This window comes from Herpailurus yagouaroundi, unplaced genomic scaffold (assembly GCF_014898765.1).
Source record: "Herpailurus yagouaroundi ecotype Mexico unplaced genomic scaffold, PumYag 139, whole genome shotgun sequence".
In the NCBI taxonomy this organism is placed as follows: domain Eukaryota; kingdom Metazoa; phylum Chordata; class Mammalia; order Carnivora; family Felidae; genus Herpailurus; species Herpailurus yagouaroundi.
The window spans coordinates 22,459,618-22,472,059 of NW_024412394.1; the positions used below are offsets into that span (position 1 = coordinate 22,459,618).

Genomic DNA, 12,442 nt, shown 5'->3' on the forward strand with positions numbered 1-12,442 from the left:
CCTAACTTTAATGGTTTAAATGTTTAATGGTTTGACACATATGGAGATACTTACTATCTCCAACAAAATAGCTCAATGGGGGCACCTGGTTGGCTCCACTGGAAGAACACGTGACTCTTGATCTCAGGGTCCTGAGTTCAAGCCCCACAATGGGCATAGAGCTTACTTAAAAAAATAAAATAGTTGCATGAAAACAGAATAGTTCCTAAACTGTATTTCAAATGCAGCTCTTATTATACTAAAGTTACAGCCAAGTTGAAAGTAAACATAGTGTTAATCTGAACTTTTTTCTTGATGAGGAATTTATCACCAAGGTATCATTCTTCTTCATGATGAGAAGACATTCGGAATTTCTCAATCCCAAGCTATATTCATCTACATGGAACCATTTCATACTCTTCCATACATCTCTTACTATCTTGAAATCAACGATCTCTTCACATTTGTAAGTCCTGACTTACTTCTCAATTCTACACATTGGGCCTTTAACCAGACATTTCCCCAAAAAGCTTTCAAACCTTCCTCTCTACCTACACTGTTAATCTCTTATATCACAACAGAAATAATTTAAATGTCAAGTCATATTTGTAAAGAAATCAGACAAATGTCAAGCTCAGCTTCTCTTTCAGCTTTAATCATGCAACTCTAAATTCATCCTTAAGAATTCAGTGTAGTCAAGGGGCGCCTGGGTGGCGCAGTCGGTTAAGCGTCCGACTTCAGCCAGGTCACGATCTCGCGGTCCGTGAGTTCGAGCCCCGCCATCTGGGCTGATGGCTCAGAGCCTGGAGCCTGTTTCCGATTCTGAGTCTCCCTCTCTCTCTGACCCTCTCCCGTTCATGCTCTGTCTCTCTCTGTCCCAAAAATAAATAAACGTTGAAAAAAAAAAAACTTTAAAAAAAAAAGAATTCAGTGTAGTCAAGACAGCAAAAGATCTGTAGTGAGGCAGATTGGAATGCATTTTTCACTTCCCCTTTAGACTGTTGTCTAACCTATGGAAAATTATATAAGCTCTCGTAGCCTTAGTTTCCACACAGTCCAAAAAATTACTAGGTGCATGACCTTGGAAAATTATGGAAATTCCCTGTGCATCAGTTTCACCATCTATAACATGGGGATAAAAATTATCAGGCCAGACTATAAGAATAGTTGTGAGAATTAAATACACTAAGACATGAGAGTGACAGATCCTGGCACATGGTTATCTCTCAAGTACTATTAGCAGCTATTATTAAATATTGGCCTTAAAATTGTAAAGTACCTAGCATACAAAAAAAACACAGCTATTGGGGTACCTGGGTGGCTCAGTTGGTTAAGCATCCGACTCTTGATTTTAGCTCAGGTCATGATCTCACGGTTCATGAGATCAAGCTCCGCGTCACGCTCTTGGCTGGGATTTTCCCTTTCTCTGACCCTCCCTGGCTCACACACTCCCTCCTTCCCTCTTTCAAAATAAATAAACTTGAAAACATTGCTATTATTTTCTAAACCATATTAGAATATTTGCTGGTTATAATAAAACTGATGGTTATTGAAATATTTATCCATTTGTCTATGACAGGGGTTCTCAAAATATGCCCCCAACTTACCAGCATCAGCATTTTATTAGAAACACAAATTCCTGGAACTTGTTAGAATGGAAATTTTTAGGCCTTATCCCCAGTCTAGTGAATCAGAAACTCTCAGGTAAGGCCCAGTAATCTATTGTAACAAGCCCTCCAAGTGAGTCTGATGGAGCTAGAGTTTAAGAACCACTCGTATAAGTCTAAGATCTTTAAAAAATATATCTTATTTACAGATTCTAAGAACCAAAGCACTGTCTTATACTTTCAGAAGGTGTATTTATCATTACCCTTTATGAAGTCAATGCTTCAAATATTCTCCCATCTCATCTGTGCCCACAGATATAAAATCACTCAAGAAGAATGTGATGGTCAAGAACACGGAGCAAATTAGAGCTTTTTCTCTATTCTCTGAAAGCTATCACTATGTTCTCAGCATGAGGATTTACATTTCCTTCCAGCCACCAAATCAGAAAATAAAGAATGGTGTAACTGATTCAGTGTAGCCATGAAGTCGTTGACTTTAAAATGTAGGCAAAGAATATCCATGCTATGAGTAAATGAAGAGTTCCGAAGATATGATGGAACAGAGACAAAAATCAGATAGTCAGTTGGGTGTCTCCCATGTGGCAACCAAGCAGGTTAATACCAAATAGGGTGTGGTGCAATATTGGAACCCGGGGCCTCTTCCGCTCCAAATGCATTTATATATCAATAAATTAAAATTCAGACCAAATATTCTATTATACAACGTTAAGGAATAAACTTACAGTATAGCTAACCAGTACTGAGGAATCTATCTCTACTATAAACTACCAGTTAGATGGATCCAAGGTAAGGAAAGCCCCTTGTAAGGACTTCTTCAGATTCCAACGTTCTAAAAATTGTTCAGCCCCTTCAATTATTCCTCTTTAATGCAGCCTCTCAGCCATGGCTCAAATGCTAATTCTGGGTCCAAGTCAACAATTAAAGAGAATCTTCTGATCTTTGATAACTGTTAAAGTATTTCAGAAAATTGGGCCCTCTTGGTGGATCAGTCAGTTAAGCATCCAACTATTTTGTCTCAGGTCATGATCTCATAAATTATGAGATCAAGCTCCTGGTTGGGCTCTGCACTGACAGCTCAGAGCCTGCTTGGTATTTTCTCTCTCCCTCTCTCTCTGCCCCTCCCTATCTCACAGGCACACATACACATGCATTCTCTCTCTCTAAAAATAAATAAATAAACAATAAACAAACAAAAAAATGGCTTCATTGTTTCTTGTTTTCACCAAAGTAAGGCAAAAGTTAAATCACGGGTATTTAAACCTTAGGTGCTATTTCTTATACTATGGTCTTGTTGATCTCTAGACAGCAAGACAGAATTGCATGTGATCACAAAAAAACTAAAAAGTGATAGAAGATCCTCTAATTTATAAACTTCCATAGGTAAAATGGACATAAAAAATACTGTAAGTAATAGAAGACTGTCATCAATTTTATGTTTTAGAACAACCCTCTGGGTAAAATTTAGCTAAGTGAATCACAAACATTTTTGATAACAACCAGCTCATGTTTTTTAATACTATAATTAAAATTATGCTAAGAACAATACATAAATGTTACCTAAACCAGTAGTTTACCTCAATATCCAATTTGCAAGGTAAACAATCCAGTCTACTCAGGGTGTGAAGAGACTTACAGAGGAAAACAGACTTAAATGTGTCAACTGGATTTTAATAAAAGTATTCTTTTTTTAATGTTTTTTTTTTTTTTTTTTTTTTTTTGAGACAGAGAGAGAGACAGAGCATGAGCAGGGGTGGGGCAGAGAGAGGAGGAGACACAGAATCTGAAGCAGGCTCCAGGCTCTGAGCTGTCAGCATGGAGCCTGACGTGGGGCTCGAACTCACGGAGTATGAGATCATGACCTGAGCTGAAGTCGGACACTCAACCGACTGAGGTACCCACGCACCCCTTAATAAAAGTATTCTGAAAAATAATGACTCAAAAGGAAAACACTCTTGCCAGAACAATCAGTTTAAGGACAGGCTTAGTCCTACAACTGAAATACCAGAACACTAAAATTTAAATATATTTAGAAAAATGCTAGAGTCATCTTGTTCACAGAAAATGGAAGTTTTAATTAAGCAATCTATTTACTTTAAAATGTAATTTTAGCTATGATGAATATAAATCAAGGCTATATTTTTAATATGGTTTTTTTCTCCAAAAAAAATCCTAACCAAATATTTTAAGGAAAAAAAATGTTTATACACATGGATATAATAGTAACTCAATCAATCATTTATAAACTTTACAGTGTTTACCTTTCTCAGTCATATAAACTTTTAAAAACTGACCATGCCAGAATCATCCCCTAAGCACTGGGCATATGCTATTTTGCAGCTGCATAAACCATAACTTCCTAAATCACAGGGAGTAATTACAAGTAGTTAAAACCATAGGTAGAAAAAAGTAAACACAACCTCATAGCCAAGGGGGACCTGCTGGCAGATCTGCAACATCTCACACTGCACACGGAAAACAAACACCGGACACAGACCCTCATTCTAATTTGTATTCTCATCCCAGGACTTCTGGTGCAGCTCTCCCAGTAAAAGTTGATGTGGCAAGCTTTCCCTTCTGTAAATGAAGGAAGAAAACTGGAGGATGTGGAAGATGCCCTCCAGTTGTGAATCTAAGTGAAATCACAACTGAGGAATAAAAATGGCCAACCTTTCAGAAGTATGGTGGGTCTTCACTGATTCCCTTTCTGTGAGGAGAGTGTGTGGGAGAAGAGGAAAGAGAGGAATAAAAAAGAACTGTGAGCCCCAAGATCAACCCATAAATGACTGGGGCACAGGGTATAGGGAGGAGAGGAAGGTACAGCTAACAGGATTACCTCAAATAAGTAATTCTTCAGTGTCCCAGCAGGACTCTAAGGCAAGAAGGCAATAGGTCAATCTATCTCCTCAACAGATTCTGAACCTAAACCCCAGCTTTTTCTAAAATGAATAAACTAAAAGGGAAAGTACTTGAGGCAAGGAAAGGGACTTGGATGAGGGAGGCAGAAGGGTTCCAGAGGCAACTTATACAATGTGCCAGTTATCATGCTTTATGCTTAAATGGATTATGTCCTTTAACTCCTCACACTAATCTATCACTGCCACCATTTTACAGATGAGAACCTAAGAAGGTTAAGGTCACACAAATAATAAACTGCAAAGCCTGGACACAACCCCCTGTCTGTCTAACCTCTCTTGCCTCCCATCTTTGGCTTACATGTCACAGACTAGCAACTTTGAAGGAGACATTCTTCTTTCAAAGACAATTTGCTCTAAGTTACCAGAATATATAAATTATCACCTGAGAAGAAAAACTCAGTAAAGGAAAGTGTGTTCTGGGACTAAACCTCTCAATCACCTCACTGCCAAAACAAGCAGAACTCCCAAGGACAGTTCTCCCTGGAGGCAAAAGTGTGGTGGAGAGAACAGGGTAAAATAAAATAAATTAAAATAAATAAAACAATAACTTAGAAAAGGCAAACTTTGTAAGAATTATTTCAGAAGATGGAGAATAATTCCTAGCTGGAATTAGCACTCCCAGGCAGCTGAGCCAAGGGCAGGGTCTCCAGACCCTGGGCCCCACAGAGCCATCCCGAGGCACAACTCTGGGGCTGTGAGAGAGCACTCCTAGTGCACAAGCCAGCCATTCCTGCCCTCTCTTCCCCCTTTAACCACCTCCCTCGCCTCTCCTTCTCTCTTTTTTTCCTATAATTCCCCCTTTCCTGTAATTTTCCTCCCTTCCCCATGGTTTAAGGACTACTTGTGACTACAGTTAAAAGTGACAAAACATAAAGACAGCATGTAGAATTATTCAATTATCTAAATGATTTCATTCCCAGTTTTTTCTCTCCTTACCCATTTTTACTTTATTGACCGCTTTGTCGTGGTCCTCCTTTCCCATGATCCCATTTTATTGCAAACTCTATAAATAACATACTTCTCATTCACTGAAGAGGAATATGTAAGGCAAAAAATATATGGGACCTGCTACTCTCCTTTCTCTGTTTCTCCCTTGAAGATGTTCAAAATTTCAAGTGAAGAATATAAAAAAATCAATACAGAAAAAATACTACTTTCAAATGTGAAAATTTTTAGTTAAAATTTATACTTATTTTATATTTCCCACTAATTGGATTACAACCAAATGGCTACCTAGAGCAAAAGCATCCAGCATCCTTTTTCTTTTTTCTTTTTTTTTAGTGAGTCAAAAGAGGCTGACAACATAGTGCAACATTCCTCAACCACTGCTTGAATGAAACATGGAAAAGTTCTCATGAAGGCTGCCCTTTCTCTGGTTATCTAACAACAAAACAAACCTTAACAGCCTGGTGCCTCTAAAAGTTTTAGGATATTGGATTATTTTTCTTCACTTGAGGTTAAAGCTATAACTTCAGACATAAAAGAATTAAAGATTAAAAACTATGTTCTCACATATTTGAGTTTTGTGCCAGAAATCTCAGTGCACAATTCTTAAGATTATAAGGGAAGACTACTTTGAGCTGATACTAGACCAAATCAGAACAAGAATGTAAGTAACTGACAGTGGTAGTTAGCCAAGACTATGTAGTCTGACTTTCCCCACTCCCTAAAATGAATTCTCATTTAATAAGAGTTAATTTTAAATTCTGATCCTATAACATACTCCAAAAAACAAAAACAAAAACAAATAAACTAATCTGACTGAAACCCTCATCAGTTGGATTGGCATCTATCTAATAGCTACTGCACATAAAAATAACATATTTTCCCCATTCTTACTGTGTTGCAGCAAAAGTAAACTTTAAATCTTGAGATCTGTCATTTTATTTAAAAAAACAAAACAAAACCAGGTCACATATTCCAGGTAAATCAGGCTTTGAACCTTTGCTGTCTGACTCTGAAGGCTATGTGTGTATAATCACTAAATTAAACCACCTTGGGCAGCTGCTAGAAGAATTAAATGATTTAATGTATACAACATATATTACACACAGTGAGAATACTCTTGCCAAACACTGCGATGGGTCCTAGGAGTAAATAATATAGCCTTTGTCCTCTAGCAGCTCGAATGGTATTTTGACATTTTTAGCAATGGAAGTCTCCTTTTACTCAACCATTCAATTTATGAACTACTTATAAAATGAATGGCCGAATCCAACACACCTGGCACACAGTAGACTCTCAATAAATACCTATCCAGGGCCCGTGCTATGGTTCCTATAGGGCCTGTGTTTCTACTTCTACTTCTCTTTGGCATCCACTGCCAGCAGTTATAACGTGATTACCAACCTGGAAGTATAGCAGCTATGCTCCAGAAGATGTAGGACAACCCTCTGTGCCCACTGACATGCCCACCCCTACACAGCCACAGCTACAAAGGTTGCTAGGGCATCAGCCACCAAAAGGGAACCTCTTCATCAAAAACTTTGCTTCCCTTGGATTCACCTCAGAAATGGGGAAATCTTGTCAGTCTTCAGCTCCAAAGTTCCATACCCTTAACCTCATAATCAGCCCACCTATGCCCCAGCCTGTGGAAGAGTCCCACTCACACTTTGTGTGTGATTAGACAAAAGCTTGAAAGAGGGTAGGTACACGGCTGGTATCTTTTGTTAGTATTCACAATGTATTTCCTAACAAAACCATCATAAAGCAGAATGTCTCAACCTCTTATCTCTTGCCAACACATCAAAGGATTCAGCTCCCATCAACAAGAGAACTTATTCTCTCTCTCTCTTTTTTTTTTTTATAGAAATTCTCAATTGGAGAGTGGGTGACATGGCCTCCCTGAAGGACATATCAGAATTTGGGGCAAGAATTTTGTCAATGGGTAGTGAGACAGAGGGGACTACAACATCCCTCAGGTAATTTTGATATGTCCCTTGAAATAAGAATCACTTTTATAGAAGGCTATTAGATGCTAGTACATTATTGGTACTACTTTGCTACATGATGCTTTAAATACGATTAGTACAGTAGCTTTAAGAATGTAACCACATTCAAAATAATGTGGGTTTTTTTGTGTTTTTTTTTTTTGTGAGAGAACTCTTTCTAAGTCTCACACTTAAAACATTACCTGTTTCCAAATTTAGGACTGTCTGTAAGAGGGGGAAAAAGTGACTTATAGTTCATTGTGAAATTACACAGGTGCTTTAGCTGAGATATATAGGGTGGGATCCAATAACTCCATGAAACTGTGTGCAAATTTTGTGTGCATGTGTATTTTTCTAGAGAGCCTGTATCAGATCCTCAAAGTGTCCCATAGCACACAAATAAATATTAATTTGAGAACCACAACTATTTACTACACAGAGAAACACAGACATTAAGCCAATATCAATGTCATACTAAGTACAAGAAGAAAAATAAGTCTAGACTTCAGTCTCTACAATCCATCTTTATTCTCATATAAGTAACTGTCTGCCATCCACATAAATCTGAGGCCAGAACCTGGTCTGAATCTTGAGAGAGAAAAAATCTTACTGGAGAATTACAGTTTTTCCATGCCCTAACACATAAATATTTACATACTTCTTAAACTGCTGAGATTTTTTTTAAGTCCGATAATAATAGGTTTTCCTAACATCACAGAATGCACTATGATCACTGGGTACTTATTTTCTCACCTTCATCATTACCTACAGGCCACACACCAGATAATCACAGATGCCTAAAATGCATGTGAAATGCTCTAGAATTTAAACTTTCAAGTTGGTATTGAAATGCTATGCTTCAGGGGCACCTGTGTGGCTCAGGTGGTTAAGCCTCCAACTTTGGCTCAGCTCATGATCTTGTATTCGTGAGTTCGAACCTCTGTGCTTATAGCTCAGAGGCTGGAGTCTGCTTCGGATTCTGTGTCTCCCTCTATCTCTGCTCCTCCCCCGCCCGCACTCTGTCTGTCTGTCTCTCTCTCCCTCTCAAAAATAAATAAACATTTTAAAAAATTTAAAAAAAGAAAAGCTAGGGGTGCCTGGGTGGCTCAGTCAGTTAAGCATCTAAGTTCGCCTCAGGTCATGATCTCACAGTTTGTGAGTTTGAGCCCTGCATCGGGCTCTGTGCTGACAGCTCAGAGGCTGGAGCCTGCTTCAGATTCTGTGTCTCCTTCTCTCTCTGCCCCTCCCCCACTTGCACTGTGTCACTCTCTCTCTCAAAGAAAAATAAACATTAAAAAAATTAAAAAAAAAAAAAAGCAATGCTTCAGAGTTATACATTACTGCACAATAAATTAAAGTAAGCAAAACAATTCCAAGATGTGAAAATAATAAACTGACCTTCATGAGATGCTGATTTATCCATTTTGTAAACGTTTTCTTTTGAACTTTGTCCCGTTCATCTGGAAGGGGGAAAAAAAGATATAAAATGAGGTTGGTAAAAACTATGACTTCAACTGTGATTATGAAAGGTATTCAAAAAATACCGGTTAGTACATTTGAATTTTCCTGTTAAATTTTGCCAACTTACAACTATCTGTAAGAAGGTTAGAGATCCATCTGTCAGATTGGTCTCTGCCCAGTGTTGTATTTGCCAGTGCTACTCCATTAAACAAACACCTCTGTGCATTCTGTTGCATATACTCCATCACAACTACCACAACCAGGAAGTTGTGTAACAAAAACCTTACTACCTTCAAGTGAGCCCTTGCATTGAACTTCACAAAGCACTTGACCACATATTACATCCCATCTGGTCTTCCAACTAAAAGAGGGAAGAGTAGGTAGTGTCATTGCCATCTCACAAAAGAGGAAAACAAGATTTAAGAGAGGTTAAACTATGCATATTCAACAAAATATTTAAAACTGTGATAATTACATTCAGGTCCGTTGGCTGAAATAAACTCTGGTTTAATGACTAACCATACTACTTTTCTCCTAGACTCCCAGTTTTGAATTGTTTGGTAAAAAAGAATACCCCAACTAGATCCTCAGTATGATACACCCTAGTTAACACAGACATGGTACACAGAAGGGTGAGGGATGGCTTCTTGTGATTTAAAGAGAAAGAGCACTCGAATATTGTGGTTCTTCAATAATTATTTCAAAAGAGAACCATAATCTTCCAACACCCAGAACTGACATTCAAAACTACACTACCTTCTTCCTTCCTGGTTCTAGGCAGCTATTCCCTACATACTCGTTTCCATTCTTCCTCCTTTATGCATCTGGGATAGTACTTTCTTCTTCCTTGGTGGTCTTCTCTCCTTCTCTGCCACAGTTTGAAACTCTCTATTCTTTCCCTAGGGGTAGGCTATGTCTCACTCTCTTCCTCCTCATTCTTCATCCCTGAGTGTCCTTAAACTATTTTAATGGAACAGAAGTGCCTTTGAAAAATTTGTTCTAGGGGCGCCTGGGTGGCGCAGTCGGTTGGCGTCCGACTTCAGCCAGGTCACGATCTCGCGGTCTGTGAGTTCGAGCCCCGCGTCGGGCTCTGGGCTGATGGCTCAGAGCCTGGAGCCTGTTTCCGATTCTGTGTCTCCCTCTCTCTCTGCCCCTCCCCCGTTCATGCTCTGTCTCTCTCTGTCCCAGGGATGAATAAACGTTGAAAAATAAAAAATAAAAAAAAATAAAAAAAATAAAAAATAAATAAAGAAAAATTTGTTCTATTTATTAAAAGTATTTATGGACATTGTTAAGGGGATTGGATTCAGATAGCTGTGTAGCAACATCCTAAATTCACCTTCTCTTACTGACACACCAAATCTACAGCCACATGTGGATGAATTCCCTCTGAAAGGGACCTGAAAACTAGCTGAACATCTCCTCTACAACAAAGGACAAAAGCACCACACTGACACAGGTAGGAGAGGCAGAGACACAGTTTCGCTGGTGCAATGACCCACAACCAGCAGAGATCTCACAAATATGGAGCATCTCTCTGACTGGCAAAATACCTGTGTCCCACATCAGACATCACAACCTTTGGAACCTGCAGCAGAGAAATGTGCCCCCAAGACATATGGCTTTAAAAAATAACAGGGCTTATATCCAAGAGACCCAAAAGGCTGTGGGGAACAGAGAAAGTCTACCCTTAAAGGACTCACTCACCCAGTCACTCAGCACAAAAGTAGCGATTTAAAAATGCACCTAGACCACATGAGAAGATTCATTAGCTCATCTTAAAGCTTCTGCTGGAGGTGCAGGGGCATACTGAAAATTTCTCTGGATATGGAGGTACTAAGTGTCATTTTTTTTACTCTCACACCAGTTTGCTAGCACCAGTATTGGCAGGCACCATTTTTGGGCTCCCTCATCTTGCTCATCCTACTGGGCTTGCCCAACCCCCACACAACTTCTCTGTACCCCCCTCCCGCTACCCCCCCCCCCACAACCCCCCCCTTTAGTTCTTTAAGTTTTTTTTTTTTTTTTTTAGTAATCTCTACATCCAACATGAGGCTCAAAACCACAACTCTGAGATCAAGAGTCGCTCTTCCAACTGAGGCAGCCAAGTGCCCTGTGACCCAGCTCCACTTCAGCCGGCAGGCAGACTTATACCACCCCAGGCTCCCCCAAAGCACTGCTGAAGGTTGGGGGCTAGCCCCAGCCCTAGGCTCCCCTTTGACTCAGCCAAAGCCAGTGGGTACACACAGTGCACACAGGAGTGACCCCTTAAGCACTTGTCTCTGGTGGCCAGTGTGGACTGCATTGCTGGGCTCCATGAAACTAAAACAACAGAAGAGATAGTTTCTGGCAAGCTACCACCCCCAGGGCAAAGCACAAATATTAGACTGAAACACGCCCCCAGTCTTCCTGTGAAAAATGCCTATTTACTGTTCTTGGAGCATTAGCCAGAGGGGCAGGCTTCAGGTTTACCATACGGCTGTAAACCACAGAGGAGTTCTCAGACAATATAGTCTGGAAGACGCATCTCTGCACTCTCCCTCTGCCTTGCTACAGCTCACTGGTACCTCCCAGACAGGAGCTTATACACTTATCTGGAGCCCTGAGTTTTGCAACTGTTGCCAAAAGGACATCTCTAAATCATGTGGTCTGCAAGCCCAGCAGAAGTTATGACTGTGGTCCCACAGGACTGTATATATTTGCATACTTTAAAAGGTATGCCAGACCTGCCTCAGGGTCTGGTTTCCAATGAGCTGGAAAATAAATGCTGGCTGAGATTACTCCCTTTGAAACACTGAGAGGAATTCGCACAATCTCAACAACTGAGACCTGTCAAGAATAAAGTAGGCTGCTTGAATAATCACAAAGGTTTGAGAGACAACCAAGAGGTAGGGCAAGGTTGAATGATAAAGTTCATTGCCTATACAAAACCACTCCTTCAAGACTGGGAGAGGTAGGTGATTTGCCTAATACACAGAAATGAACACAGAGAGACAAGCAAAATGAGGGAACTGAGGAATATCTCCCAAGCAAAAGAACAAGATAAGACCCCAGGAAAAAACCTTAATGAAATGGAGATAAGTAACTTACCTGATAAAAGTTTGAGTAATGGTCATTAAGATACAGAACTTGAGAGAAGAACAGATGAACTTCAACAAAGATAAAAACATATATATATAAGAATATACCAAATAGAAGTTATAGAGCTGATGAATAGAACAACTGAACTAAAAAACACATCAGAGGGTTCAAAAGCAAATTAGATGAAGCAGAAGAAGAGATCAGTGACCTGGAAAACAGGGCAGTGGAACTCACCCAAACACAAAAGCAAAAAAGAAAAAAAAATAATTTTTAAAGGGGAGACAGCTTAAGGGACCTATAAAACAACATCAAGCAGAAACATTTACATTATAGGAATCCCAGAAGGAGGAGAGAGAGAAAGAAAGAAAAGGGCAAAAGACTTTTTTGAAGAAATAATGGCTGAAAATTTCCCTAACCTAAGGAAGGAAGGAGACATCCAGGTCGAGGA

General features: G+C 39.5%; 1 protein-coding gene across 22 annotated transcripts in view; it reads right to left on the reverse strand.

Moving 5' to 3' along the window:
- DST (dystonin) overlaps positions 1 to 12,442 on the reverse strand; it is a 510,899-nt gene that overhangs the window by 262,549 nt on the left and 235,908 nt on the right. For all 22 annotated transcript variants that reach the window (XM_040473816.1, XM_040473833.1, XM_040473814.1 and 19 more), the window contains one exon: positions 8,851 to 8,912. In XM_040473816.1, the coding sequence (XP_040329750.1) occupies positions 8,851 to 8,912 (62 nt within the window). The remainder of the gene's footprint in view (positions 1 to 8,850; positions 8,913 to 12,442) is intronic.